At 31.8% G+C, this 21,980-nt stretch overlaps 1 protein-coding gene across 1 annotated transcript; it reads right to left on the reverse strand.

Annotated features, from left to right (window-relative positions):
• Positions 1 to 5,079: 5,079 nt before the first annotated feature.
• LOC145322763 (uncharacterized) lies at positions 5,080 to 17,585 on the reverse strand. Its single transcript, XM_080165020.1, has 3 exons — positions 17,487 to 17,585; positions 6,744 to 6,958; positions 5,080 to 6,436 (listed from the first exon to the last, which is right to left on the reverse strand). Exons 1-3 carry the CDS (start codon positions 17,493 to 17,495, stop codon positions 5,311 to 5,313), a joined length of 1,350 nt encoding a protein of 449 aa, XP_080021146.1. The 5' UTR covers positions 17,496 to 17,585; the 3' UTR covers positions 5,080 to 5,310.
• Between the last annotated feature and the right edge of the window lie 4,395 nt (positions 17,586 to 21,980).

Raw genomic sequence — 21,980 nt, forward strand, 5'->3', positions numbered from 1 at the left:
TTTTTTGTTTTTATGTAATAGATAAATCATTTTTTGCTTAATGTTTTCTATAATATCTTTCAATATGTTTTTCCTCTGTCTAAAGCAAAAATCCCCTTTTTTAGGGGGGGGGGGGGATCAGAAGCGAAACTGGACTATTGGTGAATAGATTTTTTCTCCTTAAGGGTATTGTTTAAAGCAACGCCTATCAAACAACCATCAAACGCCTGACAAAGTAGCATTTATTATAAGTATTTACTATGACATTCTGAATGACTAAAAAGGAAATAGCAAAAAAAAACAGTTAAACTTTTTTTAGAGCCCTGATATGATTAATATTTATATGCTTAAGATTTTTATCTAAAGCTTTGAGTAAAACTAGATTTTCAGGATAGAGGCTTAATAATTTTGATGTATTTTTAATACAATCTTATTGACCCTGTCCAAACATTTATTAAAAACTAATACACACCCTATGTTATTTTGAAGAAAAAAACATTACAATAAAAGAATCTAAAATTTAAATTTACTAAAACGTAACAAAATATTATTAAAGTTTAATTTGTTTCTTTGAAAAAACGAGGTAATGTTTTAACTACTAACAAAAAAGTACCCAAGGGTAAAAAAATCACAACCAAAAGAAAGTTTAAAGCTTTTTAAATGTTTTTAGATTTTAATGTTTTATTTGAAATCTTCGAACAAAAATAAAAAAAATCTTTGAGTTAGTTCAGTTCTTTTTCAAATGTTCTTGCTCGTTAAAATAAATATAATAAACAATAAATAATTTATAAAAATATCCTTCTTTGTAAACATCCAATAATGGTATGATAATCTTTATAGTACATCGTGTAAAAATGGGACATTATAAGGCTTTCACAAGTATCTCTTTACCGTAGCTCTAGTTAAAATATCTATTATAGACAAAGTCACAAATATTCTTAAACTTTTTAAAGTTGAACCTCGTAAAAGTGTCGAACTATGACGTCAGAAAAAAATAACAATTAACCAATGAGAAGCCCGTATTCACTGTAATTGACCAATGGTAAAATATATAGCGGTCTCTCATTGGTTAATTGTTAATTTTTTCTGACGTCATAGTCAGACACTTTTACTGGGTTCTTTAAAGTTAGGTTGTGATTTAAGGTTTAAACGACGAAGACCAAACTGCATTACTTTTGCACCACTTTTGACGTCATATTCTCCACCTCTTTTTTAGGAATTTTCTTTCCCACTTCTCCTCTCATCTTCCTCATTTTATGACGTCACAGGAATCAAAAGTGACACAAAAGTAATGCAGTTTGGTCCTCGTCGTTTAAACCACCCTAATTAATATTTGTTGTCACTAAACCTTTTAATTGTAAGATCTTTAAGAGCCATAGTTTTATTAGGTTTTGCCTGCTTTTACCCATTTTTATCTTTTCCAAAGTGGACAATTTTTTTTTTACATTAATAAGGCTTGTGACTTATCCTATTGTGTTTGGAGGTTGTCTGTATGTATTGATATGAATGAATAATGGTTTCTATTCATATTTTTGGTTCTAACATTAAACAAGACTTTTTTGGTTTAAACCAAGGATGATTACTTCCTAGAGAAGCGAAGCTTTTTTAATAGAATGCATTTAGTGACATAAATTTACCTTTATCAATTATATGTAACTGTTTATATGGACAAATTATATTTATACATATTATTAAAATACTTCTAAAAATTTTAAATTACATTATCTTCTCTCATTCGTTGGCTAAGTGATCTAAGTGAACTTGGTCCTGATGACGAAGCCCAATCTGTCCTACTTTTATTCCTGTGACGTCATAAAAATAAGGATTATCCATCTCTTTTTTAGGGGTTTTCTTTCCCACTTCTCCTCTCATCTCCCTCATTTTTATGACGTCACAGGAATCAAAAGGGCTTCGACGTCCTGATTGGGTGTTACAAACTACCAGTGTTTAAAATATTCCACGAATTTAAATCTACGGGGTAATTTTTGGAGGGGAATCACAACAAATCGTCAACTGTCTTTTTCTGAAGATCCCTAAATAAACTTGAATGTTAAATAAACAAGGATGACAACATCCATAAAAGCGAAGCACTGAAACGGTAGGACAAACGGACATTAATACTTGTATAGTGTCTGAACTGAATAATCAGAATATAAAAGTATAAGATTCGAAGCAAATTTGTAAGTAAATTTGTTGAAAAACTGCTTGATACAGGATAATGTTTATGGACATACTTACATCTTTAGGGCTTGATTATAGAGTTGCTTCGCTTAAAATATTGTTCTTTGTTGTCCCAGGAATCAATATATTAAATACCAGATCAAACGGATAATTAGATCAAATAAAAATTTGTTGTTAAAAAAGTAGAAAAATCAACATGTTTAAAATGGACGTACAAACATTCTGGTAATGATTATAGAGTTGCTACGCTTTCTAAATCGTACCTAACTATTACAGGAATTACCATGCAAAATTTGAAATAGATAGGAGAATTCTAACATGCCTAAATTAACGAAAAAAACTATTTAAAAAGGTAAAAAAATCAACATGTTTAAAATGGACGTACGGACATTTTGGTAATGATTATAGAGTTGCTACGCTTTCTAAATCGTACCTAACTACTACAGAAATCACCATGCAAAGTTTGAAATCGATAGGACAATTCTAACATGCTTAAATTAACGAATAAAAGCTAACTATCTCGGACGGACGTACGGACGGACGGACGGACGTACGGACGGACCGACCCTAATTATAGAAAAGCTTCGCCTTTAAAAAATGCTTTAAAAGTCATTGAGTTTAGGATTTTTTAAAGCAACCTATTCAAATATATTTAAATGTTTAAGATTTTTACATTTTAAAACTTATTCATTAAGAAAAAGTTGACTATTGTTGCTAATTAAAGTAACAAGTAAAAAAAGTCAAAGAATAAACAATAGCTGCTAATTACCTTTCAAACTTAACTGAAAAGCACTACTTAAAAAGTAGGAAAAAAGACATCTCAAATAATAAGAAATCTCTGAGAAAAAAGTGAAATGTGTAATAAACTAGGTCAATGTGCTTTGTCTTCTGTTTTTAACATGATTTAATTATCTACTTTACTTTTGTAATTTTGATTCCTAGGACAATAAGGCCCAATTTTATAAGCAGTGCTTCTCTATAATCAAGTCTTAAAATGTACATATCTTTGTATTTGAAAGGCAATGAAAATATTTTGTTTGTCTAATTTGACGAACTTCCTTTTTTATGGATGGTGTCATCCTTACTTTTATATGTTTATAAAAAACCGTTATTGGCAAATTATTTTAAAGTTTTACAATTGGATTTAGAATGAATATTTTCCCCTGCTCTACCATCTGATTACTCCAATACAGGCAGGAAGGGGACATTAGGCTTTTTATTACACTAGTCCCCAAAGTTTTCTTATTCGTTGGAGTAAAAACTTTGGGGACTTTATTGATTGGTGTCTTCATTAAGTTGAGTGTCCAAACGTTTTAAACACTAATTGTAATTTCTAGGGAACATTTTGTGTGTCATCAAAAGGGATGTACACCAATTTAACGGCTATTGTCTTATCCCTTTAGATCCCTGAATCCAATAATATTTCTGTATTTGTGTTAATATAATAACTATTATTATAATTCCAGATAACACAACTAATGGTTCTAAATGTAATTTAAGATTAGTTGGGTAGATGGTGATATTACTTCTCTTTAATAAATATAAAATTATCATAATCCACAACAGGATCTATGTCTGTCTGAGAAATACTGAACTGATAAGGTTCTCCTTTACCGTGTAGCTTTTCATAGGTCCTAAGATTTATTGATATTTTGGGGGAGGGTACAACCACCCTCACAAGAGAAATACCAATAAAATAGTCCCGCTAACCAGCGGTACTGCATAGTGCCAAAACATTGACTTTAAAGAAGAAATCCATCTTATTTTTATATTCATGCCTTTTAATTTTTTCTCCGAGGATAATTGATTATATGCTCATATGATAAATATGTATTAGAAGATAAAGTTTATATGAAAATTTAGAAAATGATATTTGACTTAAATGTTAAATAAATTAGTTTCAACTTCCGAACTGTACAATTAACTTGCATTAATTTCCTAAATGTACAATTTAAACACATATAGCATCAAATCAGATGAAAATACCATCCAATTAGATAAAGTAGAAAGATTTTTTAGTTAGATCTCAATAACCGTTGAACCGATAGCGTTCTCCATTTACTGGAGAATTCACATAGTTTAAAGGGACGTTGAAGATTAAGCCATGATTTTTATTTTAAATTGGTGCTTTTTTCTGCACCCCCTCCCCCCATTTCAATACAGAGTCCCTAGATGGTAGGGGCGTAGCTAATACTGAAAGATACAAAACACTGCTTAAATGTTTTTTACATTTTTGAAAAATTTTAACTATAAATTCAAATATACATTATTTTTTTTCCTAAATGGTTTTATTTTGACACTAAGCTTTATAAAATGATTTTGTATTCAATTTTAGCTTTGAATTTTCAGTAAAGATTTTCTTTGCTATTTTTAGAGGTAATAGTTTTTTTAATTGGTTTAAACTGTTTGTTTTAACTTGTCATAACTATTTCATGACTTAAATCAAACAAATTGTAAATGTATACTTTTTTAAATATAATGTTAATTATCGAATCGTATTACAGATTTCCACGGATAAAGGAATTAAGATTAAAACCAGTTTGATTAGCCTCGAAGGGTAGAAGGACAGAGGGTTAACAAAACAGTTATTCATTTTATTATTTTTGTTTTAATATTCGTGTAAAAATTGTCTACATCACGATGCTAAACATGATTTTTCAAAAAGGCTGATAACCGTTCTAATCCAACGGATAATAACCGATTTCGAAGCCATACTGGAAAATGATTTTTATCAATTCAACTGAACAGAGTCATTATCGAAATGTCATTTCCAATACTTTAATGCCATTTTTTTAAAATTTACATAAAGGAAATAATTAAAGTAAAAATATCTGAAATTATTTTGATTATATTAGACTAACGAATAAACCAAAATCATAGAGTAAGTCCGCGTAAACAATAACAACAAATAATTTATAATTTATGATATCCAAACATTTATTAATAAATAAATAAATAGAATAAATAAATGAGATTGGGTTGAGGGTAACATTACGCTTGTAATATTGTGGTAACTTTCGTTTCAAGGAAGGTATTGTGTTTTTATTTTTGGAAGACTAGTTTTTTCTTCATTTTAAAAATGCCAATTTGAAATGCCAATGATATTTTGAAAGCTTTTTTGGTGGCTGTTTTTAACAGGAAAAAAGGCAGTTAGGCATAGCTGGGAAGTCCCTTAGCAGGGCTGCCGTATCCAGCCAAGCTGTCAGCACCTCTGGCGGCTGCGGCAGCGTCCTCCTCGGCGGCGAAAGCAATTTGAGCACGGACGGCAGCGGCAACCTCGGGGTGGTTGGGCTCAACAGCCTTGGGCAGGTGAGGGGCGCTGGCATGGAATCCGGTTTCGTCGGCGTACCAGTCAACGGTATAGGTGACGCCATCAGCACCGATGTAAGAGTAGGATCCCTTCATAACGCTGACCTCAGTATCGTCGACCAGACGCATGGTGCCGGTGGCCTCCTGCTTGATACCGTTCTCAGACTCAAAGCTGTAGTCAAACACGGAAGTTTCGGCGGGTGGGTTGTAGTGGCTGCGGATAATGTTGATGGGCTTGCTGCGGACGGTGTTAGACTTGACGTTGGCAACAGTGCGTGGCACAGTGTAGGCGGGCTGGGCGCGCTCTTCAGCAGCAGCGGCCAAGTAGCCTTGTCTTACCTCAACAACTTCGTCAACAGCGGGAGCTCCGTAGCCGTCTCTGGCAGCGACAACTTCCTCTTCCTCGGCGGGCAGATAGGAGTCTCTAACCTCAATGACCTCATCAACGGCGGGTGCTCCGTAATCTCCACGAACGGCGACAACTTCCTCAACGGCGGGCAGATAGGAGTCCCTAACTTCGACAACCTCGTCTTCGGCGGGAAGATAAGAGTCTCTGACCTCAACAACCTCAAGCGCGGGAGAACCATAGGCTTCAACAGGAGCTCTGACTTCTGGGGCGACAGTGGATGGGGCACCATATTCAAGAGTTGGGGCTTGGGCCTGATCTCTGCCTACGGCAAAGATTACCTGTTCTTCAATAGCTGGGGCTGGGGCAGGTGCAGGCAGGGGCTGGGGAGCAGCTACCTGGGCCACCAACTGAGGAGGAGCAACAAAGGCAGGTGCGATGGCGGGCAGAGCGGGATGGCCGTGATGGTGGACGGCTACCACAGGGGCAGGGGCTGGCACTGGAGTGCGGAGGAGAAGAGGGGCGGGAGCTGGGCCGACAAATGGGGCGGGGGCAGCATGATGGTGAAGGTGGGCGATGGGGGCAGGAGCGGCAGCAAATGGGGCGGGAGCAGCGGCAAACCTAATATTAATAGTGTTTGATTATTTGATTCAATTTTTAAAAAAATTAAAATTGAACAGTATTAAAAAACCTTTTTAAAAATTATGTTACTAGAACTTGAATTGAAAACATTTGAACTTGAACTTTGAAGAAATAAAGAATTAATTCCTTAAAACCCAACAATAACAAGCTATATATAGTTCGGAATTTAAAAGAAAAGTCAACTTTATACAACACAGTTATTGCTTAAATTTTGTGTAAGAGTCATGTTTCTTTACGGACATTAAGATAACCTTAATTATAGAGTAGATCAGCTGCTAAAACTTGCCTGATTGGTGTGAGGGCGGGGGCGAGGGTGGGGGCCAGCTGGCCTCTGCCTCTGCGCAGAACCTTGCGGACAACTGCGCCGTTAGTCAGCGCCTGTCCGTTGCGGAATCCAGTCAGGACTTGGCGGCCACGCCGACCGACTGCGGCGGACTGGAAGTTCTTGTCGGCGGCGGCTAGCGCCAGAGCAGAGGAAAGCATGAGCCCAAGGAGGAAGGACTGAAAAAGAAATGAAAAATGTAAACAAGGCCTAAAAAACTTTTTAAATTATTTATTACTGGTTCTCAGCCATAATGAAAAATCATGTATAGCATCATATTACAGATATCCTTCTACGAATATTAAAATAAAGTTCATACAATTAATACTAGTTTTGTTAGCCTGGACATTCGGCCCCTCAGGGGTAACAAAGGTGGTTTTATTCTTATATTTTTTCATTTTAATATCCGCGGAAATCTGTCTATAATACGATGAGATGAATAACTATTCTAATAGCATTTCTGGTTCCTTTAATAGTTTTCAAAATTATTACAGTGTAATTTTAGACAAAAATTGTATTATAATATTCTAACAAATATGGACTTTAAAAATCTTCTATAATCTTTTTGATATAAAAAGATATGCATTAAAATAGTTAGGATTTTAGGGGTTTAATTTACTTTGGTCAAAGAATAGGGATAGTATAGTTTTTTTTTTGTAGAAATATTATTTATTATACTTTATGTTCTTTATTTTAATCCAAGAATTTTAAGCCAACTGATGGCAGAACCATTTGATAAAGTATGGAAGAAATATCTTTTAAAAGTCCATTATCCCTTCTCTGATTGCATTATAAGCTGCGCAAAATATGGCCATATTTGTCCTTGTTAATTTAGTAAATTGTAATGTAAGTCCTAATCTAGATAGCTTAATGAAATGAAGATGGAATTTTAAGATTAAAATATTTTATACAATATACATACGCTTATATTTAAAGTAATTTACAAGTAACTGGATGTTTGTCAGTCTGTCTCAGCAATAATTAAATTATGCTATTCAGGGAAGCTTTTAAAATCATTTTATATGTTATTATTTTAAAGATATAAAATTCAATATTAGATTACATACTTATGTGACTTTAGATATCCAACCTTTTGATTGCACGACTCATTTTCTAAAGTCATAGTCATAGTATTAAAGTTGCTTCTATTGTAGGCTAAAACCTTTCTCCTTACCTTACTATTAATTTAAATTTACTAACAAAGCAATCGTTAGTACCATTTTAACATCCTTAGTATAACACGAATTGGACAGAATTTTTTGGCTGGGTTAATTTTAGTCTAGATTAATCAGGGGGGGAGAGAACAATGGCAAATAAAGTTTATTATCTTGCCCATTATCCTATCCACGCACCCTCGTGATTAATCGTATAAGATTACTTTCGGCTAATCTCGGATTTTCATACATTAATTCAATGTGATAATAATAAACAAGGAGTTCTTACATCTGAGCTGAATAATCGCAATGCATTAATAGCGAAATGTGTAACACGTCTGCTATTAAAAGTTGTTCTTTAGTCTAAACCACGTCATAACTAAAGACCTTAAAAATGGCATCTAATGGTGATATTTTAGGCCTTAAGAGTAATAGTAGGAATAATGCCGTAGCAAAAAAGCAGGCTCAAATATTTTTTCTATAATGGTTGTGCAATCCAAGGGTTGGTTGTCTTTAAACCTTAAATTGCTGGTCATAGTAATATTTAAAACATTTAGGAGTGACCGGGCCATTAAAAAGGCCTTCAGTAAAAAATAGTTGCTTTAAATAAACATATTAAGTAAGATATTGTATATACTGTATAAGTTTATAACATCTAAAATTTATTACAATAACAAATTTTAGATAAAAATTCTGAAAAAAATTGTAGTAAAACATAAGAGCTCTGCTTCTTTATGATTATGGCATGTATGTACGTTAAGCCGTCTTTTTGACTGCATTGGACGTAAATCTATTTCAGTTCTAATAATGGATTATCACCATAAAAAAATCAACGAAAATTTTCTCTTTCCTAACATGTGATATATTATATTAACTAAAATCATGATCAAATTTTCAAGATCTATTTACATCTTAAATTACAGAATAATGTATGTAAAATTATACAGTTTTAATACAAATATTCTAAGAAGTGAAGATTTTCTGAATTATGATAAGACCTAATGCTGAATGTATGTTTGTTCATTTGAATCTCGTAAATGGTTGGACTATTTGGATTTTTTTGTTGAAATTGTGCTTTGTTTCCTAACTATTTTACTATTTAATTTCTGGGAAGCAGGGAACATTGGACTGTTTATTATACTAGTCCCCAAAGTTAAATTTTTTCTTATCGTTGGCTTAACAACCATGATTGGTTGGTTCATTAAGTTGAGTGCCAAACGTTTTAATTTCATTATATTGAAGAAGTAATTTTTGTATCATCATTAGGGATGTGCATACATTTTTTTGCCATTGTCTTATCCCTTAAGATCCCTGATTCAATTGTTTGTTTCCCTGAACACCCCCCCCCCCCCTCCCAACAACCCCACAATTTAAAGCCCCTATGTAGTTAGTTAATAAAATACACACCTCTATAAAGATTGATATAGGTTTAAAGATTTTTACTATTATTGCATTTTTTATGACATAATTATTTAAAACTTAAACTACAATAAAGTAATTCAGTTTTTTAATCCATTTTTGTACAATATTATACTATTTTCAAAAAACTTTAATTTAAGTTGAAAATTATTTCGATAATTTTGAAACCTTACCTAGGCTCCTAGAGGGTGTGCACAGGCATTGTTCTACTTTTAAGGCTTGTGAAAAGTTGAAAAAGCCTCTCTCAGGGCCATGAGAGTCATAAAAGACTGAATAGGCAAATAAATCAAATATTCAGAAAAAAAGCCTACATGTATATTGCATGACAGTAAAGGCTTTTTTGTATATTTTTTTAAAAACCCAACAAACAATAATAAATAACCCAGAAATTATTAAGCCCAATATATATTATGCATACTCTCTCAGCGGGTTGAATTTGTAGTTCATTTACCTAACTGTAATATAGATTTTCCCCTCTGCTTTAGTAATATGAGTTTATTAACCTAACTAGCTGTGTCATTGGGTGTTAGATATTGAATTTTAATGTGTTGAATCTGGACCTAATAATTTTATAAATTTCCCAAATTATTCTTTTGGGGTAATAATAAACCCCCCATTAAAAATAGGCTATTAATAGTGTCTTTTAGTCGACTTAAAGCATTAGCATAGCATATTGTTGGGTTGGAGGTTAATACCCTTTCCTTACTTCCACTGGAAATAAAAAATAGCCTTAAACCTTCCCGGAACCACTACAAAGCCTAAATAAAAATTGCGACCTATCAGGATCATAGAAACATTACGTTAAATACAAACACACAAACATATTATTACTTTTTAGGGGAGGGGGGCTAAATTATCTAAATGGGAGGTTGGCCTAATTTTTTCATAGCCCAAAGCAATTCTACTTATATACATAATACGTAGTTAGTTACGTTGGACAGATACCCACTGATTTTTAATCATTTTAAAACATTTTACTTTTGTTTGTTTATATTTCTAGCTTCATCTCTATGATAATTTACGATAGCTTTACACATCGTTAAACTTTAAAAATCGATAATTTTGAACTCAAAAAAGGCAACAACAAAAAATTAGATTTAGATTTGAATTTTTCAATTATTTCTGTTTGTATTAATGAATAAAATTTAGGATAACTAATATTTAAAAATCAGCCAAAAATCAATGAAAAATATAATTTTAAAAAACCGGGACATAAATAGAAAATAGAACGATAAAAAAATAACATCATACTATTATAAGCAAGAAAAAAAATTGTATTAAGTCCTATTACAAATCATTTTTAACTGACAGAAAATGTGAAGGAAAAATTTTTTTACGGTGTAATAGCCACCGTCCCTGGCGAATCTAATTAAAAATGAAATAAAAAGCTGTGTGTTTTAATTTATTATTTTACTTATTATGTTTTTGGGTAAATTCCATGTTTTACTAGTGGACAACCCCCTTCTTCCCCCCTCTACTGTAAATTTACGGGGTTTGTTGACGTTATAATAGGCCCGGGAAATTAGTTTAATGAACAAAACATACATTAGTTTAGGTTATAAAGGATTAGAAAAGTCCCACATGGTTAAACTACACAAGATTAAATCCAACACAAGACCTAGAAGATTTTTTTTTTAAAGGGGAGGGTTGTTATTCTAATGTCGATATAAATAATTCTACTTGTTTTTGTGATATTCAGTAGTATAATAAAAGGAATGTAGACAATTTTTAAAAATTGAAAGAAATCTGTCAAATTTTTATAAGTTTCTAGTCTTTAAACTAAACTGGGATATGAAGCATTTATAGTGACTTAAAAATGACGTTATACCATTGGTCAATTAAAAAGTAAACTGGCCTACTATTGGTCAATTAAAATGTATACTGGCCTACAATTGGTAATTTAATCTCTGTTTTGGCCTATTATTAGTCATTTGTATTGTATGATGTCATTTTTAAAGGCACTTTAAAGAACTTCCTTAAGTATTAAATATAATCTTTGGATTATTAAACAAATTAGATTTTTAAAAATGAAGAGTTTTGTCCGTGTTACTGATTTAATTTGTTTCTTTGTTTGCTAATCTTAATTACAAGACCAAAATTAAGCTCGCTGGGTGGCAAAAATAGAATTTGGTATGTACACTGGTACAGGGATACAGGGATAAGACATGAAATTAATCTTGAGGTAGTGATGTATTTGGGAGGTAGATTATCTAAGGTACAATTTCTGTAATTTTCTAAGATAAGTAACATCCTAAATATTATAGATATCTATTTTTAAAGAAAATTAACTTGATATTCACGTTAACATTATACCCATCATAGAGAAACCCATCGTAAAAAATTACCCCTAGAACTTATAACTGCCATGTAACTTTAAGGATTTTTTTCTAATCTCATTAGCCCTGAAAAAAAGCAGTAAAAAAGTCAGCAAAAAATGCTCTAAAAGAAAACATAAATTCCTTAAAAACAAATAATTTTCTTTTTACATTTCAATATTAGTTTAAGAAAGTTTTTAAAAATACGTAGCTAATCTTTAAGCCTAAATTTTTGTGTGTTCGTTTTACAATAATTGACGTTTAAATAAAATAACAGTATTAATCAAAAAATCTAAATAAGACAATTTTATAGTAAAGCAAAAATTATTTCAGCTCCCATAACATAGAAAAAAGCAAAAGAAATATATCAATCTAAAATAACTAGGTTAAGATATTAAGAGCGGAGGGGGTTGAATTACGAATGTTCCATTTTCAACTATAAGGAATTCTACCACCATATCAATTTTGGCAAGAATTCTTTTGAAAATTAGCATATCAAATTGAGCAACACTCAAACCTTCTGCATTCCTTTATATTACCCTATCCTTTCTCCTTAAGTTCTAGGAACAAGGACTTAATTTCAGTAATTTTAATTATATAATGGGCATGTTGATTTATTTAGAGAATACTTATTTTATGGAAAAGAATTAACATTAATCAAAAACAAGGATTCATATGTAAATGATTAGCGAAGAATTTGCTACAGAGTCAATATTATTGCAGATATTAAAATTATTATATCTCATTAGAGTGCCCATTCAGTTTTAATCAATTCATTGTTAAAATCTGTCAAGTTACGGTTTTTACCAATAATTTTTAATGTCGGATCTATTAAGATGGACACATACGGACATTGTCCTATGAGTAGAGTAATTTTGCTATATATAATAAGTAGGGGATAAAAAGAAGTTTCATGTACACAAAAATATTGCACGATAATTGAAGAATATACATTATGCATCATTTGTTCAAGCTTTTGTCTGTAAGTATGTGCCTGTGAGTTTATCGTTAATTTTTTATTAGAATGGCCAAAAACCTAACAAATACAAAGCTTCCCAAACTATGATAGAGTTGTTGATTTATAAAATTTAGATATATAAAATTGCACAGACATACACCCAAATACTTTACAGATAAAAAACTAATTAAATTACAAAATTTTCGCACAAAAAGTAGCGTAAATAATCCATGCAAAATTTACAAGTTCTCGGCAAAATACCTTTTTCGCAAGTGGACTATGCAATAAACCTCCTAACTGGACAACGAAAAATTAAATATGTCATCTAAAGGAGGAATTTTGAGAAAAATTATGGGGAAAATTAATTTATTTTCCACTGTCCTGTCCTTTATCTCTGATTTTATTAAAGCTCGAAATTCTTACATCTGCATTTATGTAAATAAAATCATAATGAAATGTGGAATAAAAATTTAAATATTTGTATATACATTATTTTAAACCACAGATATTTTCATTATCTTTAATGTTATTCATAGAAATTTAAATGCGTGAATTATTTAGCAAATAATCCATTTGAATCATGTAAATGGCATAAATATTTGAATATTAAAATGATTATTTGCATGGAAAAGTATTTTAAACATAAAAAGTAGCAAAATTTGAAATCTAAATAAAATTGGAATTAGTTACTTATAGAGCTTTATTAGGACTTTATTAAACTAGTCCTTAAAGTTTTAGAATAATATTTTCTTTCTCGTTGGCTTAACGACTTTGGAGAATTTTAATTGGTTGATGCATTAAGTGTGTCCAAACGTTTCAGCCACTAATTGTAATCTTAAGGAGGGGTAATTTTGTGTATCATCATTGGGGATGTACATCAGTTTATCGGCCATTGTCTTATCCTTACCTACCTACAATATCTATTGTATAAGCTTAAACAAAATTACTTAGTATCAAAATATCGTTATGAAGTATCATTTTTCACTTTCATAAAAGGACTGCATTTTTATAATTTTATTCGAATTTAAGAAAAATATGTTTTTAATAGTAGTCTAAAAAACAATCTTTTACTTGTTTTAGCAGGTACTAAAATAAATCTTTTAGTATGGTTCTGTCTTTGGTTTAAAGTAGTTTAGCTGTAACTGGACAAAGTGTCTCGGAAATCAGCCATGTGACGTCATAAAAATGAGGGAGATGGGAGGAGAAGTGGGAAAGAAAACCCCTAAAAAAGAGATGGATAATCCCTCATTTTTATGACGTCACATGGCTAATTTTTTAGACACTTTGTCCAGTTACAGTTTAGCTACTAGAAAGTCTTTTAAAAACCTAGTAAGATAGAAAAAAGTGAGGAAGGCAGTCCTTTTATGGTTTGATAAATTCGATTAATCATAAAGAATGTGATGGGTATAGAATAGACTACTAATATGGCGCGTGCACAGAATTTGACAGGGGAGTGTATCCAGAGAAAGAGAGCGGACAATGGGCTGCTTATTACACTAGTCCCAACAGTTTTATAATAATGTTATCTTATTCGATGGCTTAACAACTTTCGAGACTTTAGTGAATTTTGATTTGAAGATTTATTTAATTGAGTGTTCAAATGTTTCAACATTTGATCTTGCGGTACAGAAGTGGTAATTTTGTGTATCATCATTGGGGATGTACATTTATTTACGGCTTTTGTCTTATCCCTTTAGATCCCTGCTTTTTAAGGCTCCCTCAAAGCTTACAACCCAAAGAATTTTTTTAATTCTTGTTAAATATAAAAAGTTATCTATATTATAAAATCTAAAAAGGATAATAATACAATTAATGATTAATTTTCAAAGTATCAATATCAGTTAACTAACCAACTGCCAAAATTTCAGGTAGATTGCAATGGAAGATAATTTATTAAATTTGTTATCAGAAGGTGAACTAGGGTGGGGGGGAGCTATCAGGGATCTAAAGGGATAAGACAATGGTTGATAAACTGATGTACATCCCCATTGATGGTGCACAAAATTACCAGTTCTGTAAAAAAGAGTTAGTGGTTGAATTGAAACGTTTGGACACTCAACTTAATGAACCAACAAATCAAAATTCAATATAAGTCCCCAAAGTTGTGAAGCCAATGACTAAGAAAACATTATAAAACAAATTTGGGGACTAGTGTAATAAACAACCCCCTTCCTGGTTAGCTATAATTGGAGATCAAAGAATTTCCACAATATATTCTGCAAAATAGTAGGCATTGTCACTAAATCAACCTAATATCATTTTTTTTGACCAACCTAATAAAAAAACAGTTGAAATGACAAAAATTTTGATGAATTTTAACTGTAAATAGTTTTACAAGGTTTTTGAAACAAGTAAGATCTTTAGAATACATTTTTAAAGTGAAGACATAGAACAAAGTAAACAAAGCTCTTGTCTTTAAATGCCTAGCATAATGTAATTTGTCAAGGCATTCCTCTAATGTTCAGGAATGTTGTTTAACCAATAAGCAAAATAAATCGTCATTTTTACTAAGACAAACCCTCCCAAATAGCTGAAATCATATTTTTCGCATAAATTCAGTTGCTATTTACCGCATAATAAATAAACCCAACGCAAAAGCTACTTTTTAAAAACTAAACCTTGTATAAACATAAAAAAACTCAATATGCAAATTTTACAATCAAACATTTGACATAAGTCAAAAAAGAACGTTACATTCTTTTACGTTCACTTAGAGCTACTAAAATTTAGAGAGAGGGAGAGTACAATGGGCTGTTTATTACATTAGTACCCAAAGTTTTATAAATAGCATTTTCTTATTCGTTGGCTCAACAAATTTTGGGACTTTTAGTGAATTTGGTAGGATAAGTTAAGTGTCCAAACGTTTCAACCATTAATTGTAATATACAGAAGGGGTAATTTTATGAAACATCATAGGGAATGTACATCAATTTATATGCCATTATCCCTTTAGATTCCTGACTAAAATTGATTTTAACCTATAAAACCTAACCTAAATTTTCACAAACATATATCTATTTTGAGTACTAAAATTAAATTTTCAATAATTCTGTTCATTCTTTTTTTAAAGCGATGAATAATAATTAATTTTAGAAAAACAGGTTTATTTGCGAATATTATAGCACATTTATTATTCATATTTATATTCATTTAAATCAATAAAAAAAACAGTTATACTTTTTAAAACGTTTTATAATTGGAAAATCAATTAATACAATAATACCCTTTGATCGCTCTACGTATGACTTAATTATTTTTTAATGTCTTTTAATATGATGCAGCTCTAAAGGCTCGAACCCAGCACCTTTGTGATAACCTTCATTTAGGTATCAAATTTAGTAAGTAATTACATAGATATAAGTATGTAATTACAGAGGTCTTAAGCAGAAGGAGAGGAGTGGAGTGTATTAAGGCGTTTAATAGATATTAAACAGCATGCGTATTAACGCGTATTAATTGAATCACTTTGGGCTAATCTAAATCCAATAAATCCCCCTCTTATCTATGGTTCGTTTTTAATACAACGAAAATTTCACAAAAAGCGAGGCTTGCAAAAATTCTTGATAAATAAGGCAAAACAAGAAAGAAACCCGCAAACTTATCTTTTTTTATGTGTAGTCAATAAATCACGAAATATGAGGGCTTAGCTTGTAATACTTTACCTCTTAACTAAATTAAGCTATAAATGTTGTTTTCTCCAAATACTATTTGTTCCGACTTATCTAATCAATCTATCTCTAAATTATTAGTAGCGAAGCTACTTTAGAAATATATTTTCTGTCTGAACGTCCAACCTTAAGTACGTCATTCATATTTTATGCTATAACGTTTAATTTATTTTTATTATTTTTACATTATAATAACAAATCATATTTTTAAAATGAGGCTTGTTTCTGCTGTGCTTGTTATTTATAAAATCATCCTTGTTTGTCTAAGAAACAGAGAGAATAATAGGACCTTTTTAGGCTCTTTTATATTTTGACATATAATCAATCAATCTATTTTAAAGCAGAAAAATGATAAATAATCACATATTATGACTGTATGTTTACAAATATGGCAATTTGTTGTTTTTTTTCAATCATTTATTTTTTATATTTTTAAAAAATCTGTTTTGTTAAGTTCTCTGAACGAGATTTTAAAACTTTTCACTTAAAAAATAAAAATAATATATATATAGATTTTATGAAATTAAGAAATTTTTATATAAAAGAATATTCATGAAAAAAAAGATTTTTGAAAGGTCTTGAATACTGAAAATTCAAACCCCTAATAATTTTTTTTTTATATTTTCTAAAAGTGGATTTTTTAAAAGAGAAATACATTATACATATAAAGTAAATTAAGTTAAAAGTCTTAAAAACATGTTGAATTTTTATGCTAATTTTAGATGTTTAATCTAAACTTAGATATCAAATATTATATCACTATTGACACTGTGTTTATGAGTAGTTAAAGATTATGCTTATTTTTAAACAATTTTTCCTATATCACTAATAAAATCACTTACAAAAACATCTAATTTTTAATTTTTAAAATTAAAATTATATGCAATTGAATTGCGCTTCAAATTTTATTAAATATCTAATTACAATCAACCCTTTAATTGTACAAAGTTTGCCTTAAAATCCTAGCTAAACAATTTGTGCCCGTTTTGCGGCCATGGCATTCCATAAATTTCATTTATAAGCACTTAAAAGAGCAGGAATGGGAACCTTTTATTAACATCTTTAATTATGACCAATTTAGGGCCACGACTCGAACATATCACCAACCAGACAACTTGCGGACGCCTTTTTATGGTAACTAATGAAAGCTGCAACAGCGACAATTATTGGGCCATTAATAAAAGAAACTTTACCGGATTCATTGTGTCCTGTGGCGTGAAGTGTGAGGATAGGAACACAACAAGGTAATGATTTAGATTCGTGTGCACGCACCCTATTTATAGATTCCAGACCCCAATACGTAGTCGTCGACATAAGGGAGGGGGTTTTTGAGTCATTACACCCCCCCCCCCCCCCCCACTATTAGACTCCTTTGTGCATTAATGCTCTATAAAACTCATGTTGTGGGTTGCCCCAGAAATTATGCACCACCCCCCAAGAATCTTAAGAGGGATGATGGTGGTGAGGGGGGGGGGGAGACAACCAACCACCCCGGAGTCAAATAACTGGATGAACTTTGAAGTTTTGTTGTCGTGGATTGTAACAACAGTTTGACCAACACTGGGGGATAGGGCTGGGTATTCTGAAAGATAAATTTATTTGAAAAATATGTCAATATGGCGTCTTGTAATTAAAATGGTTTATGGAGACTGCTAGTGGCTCTGTATTCAAAGAGGGAAGAAGGGGACAGATGAAAAGCCTAACACCATCCCTAGGTCTAATATTAAACAAAATAGCTTTAAACTATCCAATTACCCATGCGAGGCTTTTTAATAGGGTTTGGCATTTTAAAAAGTGATCTCGGCTGACTTGTACATAACAGTATTTCCTCGCACAGTTAAGACTTCGAAACAAAAATCTTGTAATAAAAGAGTTAAGTTGCCAGTCTTAAAATGTCCAGGACTAAAGCTAACCTTCCCTGAAATTGGTGAAATAATTGGTTCGAGATTAGGAAAATCAATCTACTTTAGTATTTAAGATATTTGTATCTATCCATGACGTTAACAAAGTCTTCTAACTAAAAGAAAGGCGAATTTTTGGGTTAGAAAAGAGATGTAGCTGTGTGTGTGTCTGTGTAAGTGTGTGTGTGTGTGCGAGAGGTGTGCGGGGGTGTGCACGATGCGTCATGTAGTTTTAGCGCCGGGACGCAGCGAGGCGCCTGGCGCTTAAAAAGGCCACTGGCGGCAACATTACTGTTTTTAGGCTTAATTTACTGTTGTTGAAATTTTAGGGGGAAAACGAAACTTTAAAAAGCCTTGACCAGCTAAAAAGTAATTTGAGGGGGGTTAGTACCTTCATCAAAAAAAGTTTCTTAATAGTCTTTTATAAAATTCTTATGACCTAAAAAGGTTAAATGTTAGAGCATAAAAAATACAATTTTTAAATTTCATTTATAGTACAAAAAATATATTTAAGATTTTACAGTATTTGAGTATTTGTTGAGGTTACCCCCATTACCCCTCTCATGTAGGCGTCCGCTAAGAAGCAGCTTATAGTGCATGCCTATAAAGGAAATGACGTAATACGATACAAATGACCAATGATAAGCCAGTATTTATTTTACCATTGATCAATTAAAATACTGGCCTATCATTGGTTATTAGTATAAGCTGCTTCGTATATATTTCGAGTTTTAAATTAGAAAAGAATAAATAGAAATTTTTCAAGCTTTTTCTAATTTGTTTCTTTAATTGAAAACCATACATAAGCATAATTTACATCTGAACAGTTGTGTTTGTCGTAAAAAGCAAGGCTTTTCGATAATAGGAGAATTGTTTTCCTAGTATAGCTTCGAAACCGATTAATAGCCGATGGATGAGAACCGGTTCTGAACCGCACCGAAAAATCATGTATCGTAATGTATTATTGACAATTTTCTAGAAATAAGGGGGGGGGGGGGGTTAATGCAACCATCTCGTAATCAATGTATAAATGGCACTTAGAATTCGAATTTCGATCTAAAATTCTGCATGAGTAATCCTTTGTAGGTCTATTTTCCCTAAATCGAACAAAAAAGTTGAAAAAGTAACGGTTAACGGCTCAGCCGTTTAGCCGTTTTTTTGGCCATTTTTAGGGCAAATCTGTCATAAATTACGTAGGAATCAACTTTTTGAAACATATTTTTGCTTTAAATCATGTGAAATGATACAAAAACAACATTTTCAGATTTCTAGTAACAGCAACTACCGGCTAGAACCATTTGAAAACATTTTGGAGCAGAAAATAGTATTATGTGGAGATAGGTTTCGTGATGATTTGCATTGAAAATAGCCCAAAATATGGCTAAACTGCTGAGCCACCAGTTGTTAGCTGTTATTTTTCCAACTTTTTGTTCTATTTAGGGAAAACAGATCTACCAAGGATTACTCATGCAAAATTTCAGATCGAAATTCGAATTCTAAGTGCCATTTATACATTGATTACGAGATGGTTGCATTAAACTCCCCCCCCCCCTTAATAAAAAAAATTATGAAATGTAAGTCCAGGACTTCGGCCCGTCAAACAAAACTGGAATTGATCTAAAAAATTCATTTTACTATCCGCAGAAACCTGTCTAAAATAAGATGCGATAAATAAATTTATCTATGCCTTACCGTATTTCTTTAAACATATCTGGTGCTTTCCGAGCCTATTTTTGGACCACTAAAAGCATATTTTTAAAAGTTACTAACTATCCCTGCTTGGATAAGAAAGAAGTAGCTTTGTTAAAATCCTTTAGAGGCTTCAATAATTAGAAAAGAGTGGTTCATCATTAGTTTCACCTAGTTAAGAGATATTTTGCTACAGACAAAAAGATTATGTTTGAAATAATGCTTGTTTAACTTCTTGTTTTCGGAATATTTTTCCTTTCTTTGAAAAATTAAGTAAAATTTTATCTTAATTAAGTTAGAGTAGTGTGCGATTGTTTCAGTCAAATTTTAGTAGTCCAGCTAACTTAATTTGTGGATGCCCGTTTGTCCCTCTTTTTGTCCGTAATAATTAATGTAGCTTTTATGTAAATCTATTAAGTTTTAGTCTAAACGGGTCACTTTAAAAAAAATCCAGTCTCTTAAGAAATTCTAAAGGCTGATATTTTTTTGCGTAAATGAAAGCACACCAATTAGAGCTATAGCTGTACATCTCAATGTTCATATTTCATAAATTTACTCTAATTTCAGAGAAAACCAGGGAAGAAGGGGAAATTTCATTGCAAATATTACTTGTTCCCGAAATTTACGTCCAAGGACTCATATTCGTTGGACCAAAATCTTTAGAAACTTCATTAAATCTTGATTGGGTTATACAAACCATTAAAGTCTAAACTTTTCCACAAATGATTTTAGAGAAGGGGTATTTTGTTTATCATGATTAGTGGTATAAATTAATTTCTCGTCCATTGTCTTACCCTTAAGATCCTTTGGCTGTATCCTCTCCATTTCTTCTGGTCCCTGTTCCTGCGGATACATATTAACTTTCCTATGGTATATTCTATAATTAATTATGTCAGTGTTCACGGATATATGGATACGCTAATGAAATACAAGATATTGACTTGAAAAACTTAGAACTAGCTAAGGTTTAGGGAAATAACAATGGAAAAATATATTAACTTAGCTTAATAAGTTTGCATTTACTTATCCTTGAGGTTTTTTAAGGAGAGGGGGGAATTAATTTATGTTTATACTAGCGGCTACGCCCCTAGAGGCCTCTAGTGGTACTTTAAATGTTTTTTTTATATGTAAAATATGGCTATTTTATGCTGACGTTTATTTTTCGTTGAACTCTCTTTCTAAAATCGCGAAATTTAAAGAAAAATTTATTTCTCTAGGGAGGGTGGTGGAACCCTCCCCCAAAATAGTTCTAAACCTTCCCGGGACATATGAGAATCTACCCTGTTAAGGAGAACCCGATCGGTTCAGCGGTTAGCGAGATCCTTCGGTACAAACATACAAACACACACACAAACACACATCCTGTTACTTTATTATAAGGATATTTATATCCTTGATCTAACACTAATAATCATTATTTTTTTATTTATTTATCCCTTATTCTTGAAATATTGATTTTTTACATTATTTTTGGTAGGAGATACACAAAAAAAACTCAAATTGGCAGGAGGAATAAATTATCCTCTATAGAAATATCCCTGTACTATTTTTAAAAAAATAATTCATCACCCATTGACAGAACTTATTCCTGTATCCCTGATATAGCCCTAATGACCTTTATTTTCGCCATTGGGCAGCCAAAAATAAGCTATGGAGTTAGAGATAAGACATTGGATCGAAAAATTAATCATCTAATAAACAGAAAGCAGTTGCTTAAATCAAGTATTAAAAAACATCAAAAATGTTGATCTATTTAGCTTTCCTAGTGTTGCATGCACAGGATTATGCCTGGTTAGGGGACGCTTTAGCCCTCCCAAATATAAATTAAGATGGGTGTTTACACCTCTCATGTCACACGTATGTGCTTTGTAATTCCCCAAACTTTTTGGCTTTTGCTTTTGATTTCGAAGGTCAGGATTCCATTTGCCTATTAGTATAACTTTATTACAGTTTACTGTACCTTTTCATATTGTCAATTTGTTTAATTTATCTTGTTTCAAAATTGAGTCAAAATAAGAGGGAAGGTGGGCACTTGGTCCATTAACATAAAAAGGGAATGTGCCTCTAATTAAGAGGGAGGGCGGTTACTTGGTCCAC

The sequence above is a fragment of the Acartia tonsa genome, chromosome 6 (genome assembly GCF_053477335.1).
Source record: "Acartia tonsa isolate MP-2025a chromosome 6, ASM5347733v1, whole genome shotgun sequence".
In the NCBI taxonomy this organism is placed as follows: domain Eukaryota; kingdom Metazoa; phylum Arthropoda; class Copepoda; order Calanoida; family Acartiidae; genus Acartia; species Acartia tonsa.

Coding starts and splice junctions, on each gene's coding strand:
- LOC145322763 (XM_080165020.1), bottom strand. Junction 6,437..6,743: donor CCCGCCCTCACACCAATCAG/GCAAGTTTTAGC, acceptor TATTAATATTAG/GTTTGCCGCTGCTCCCGCCC.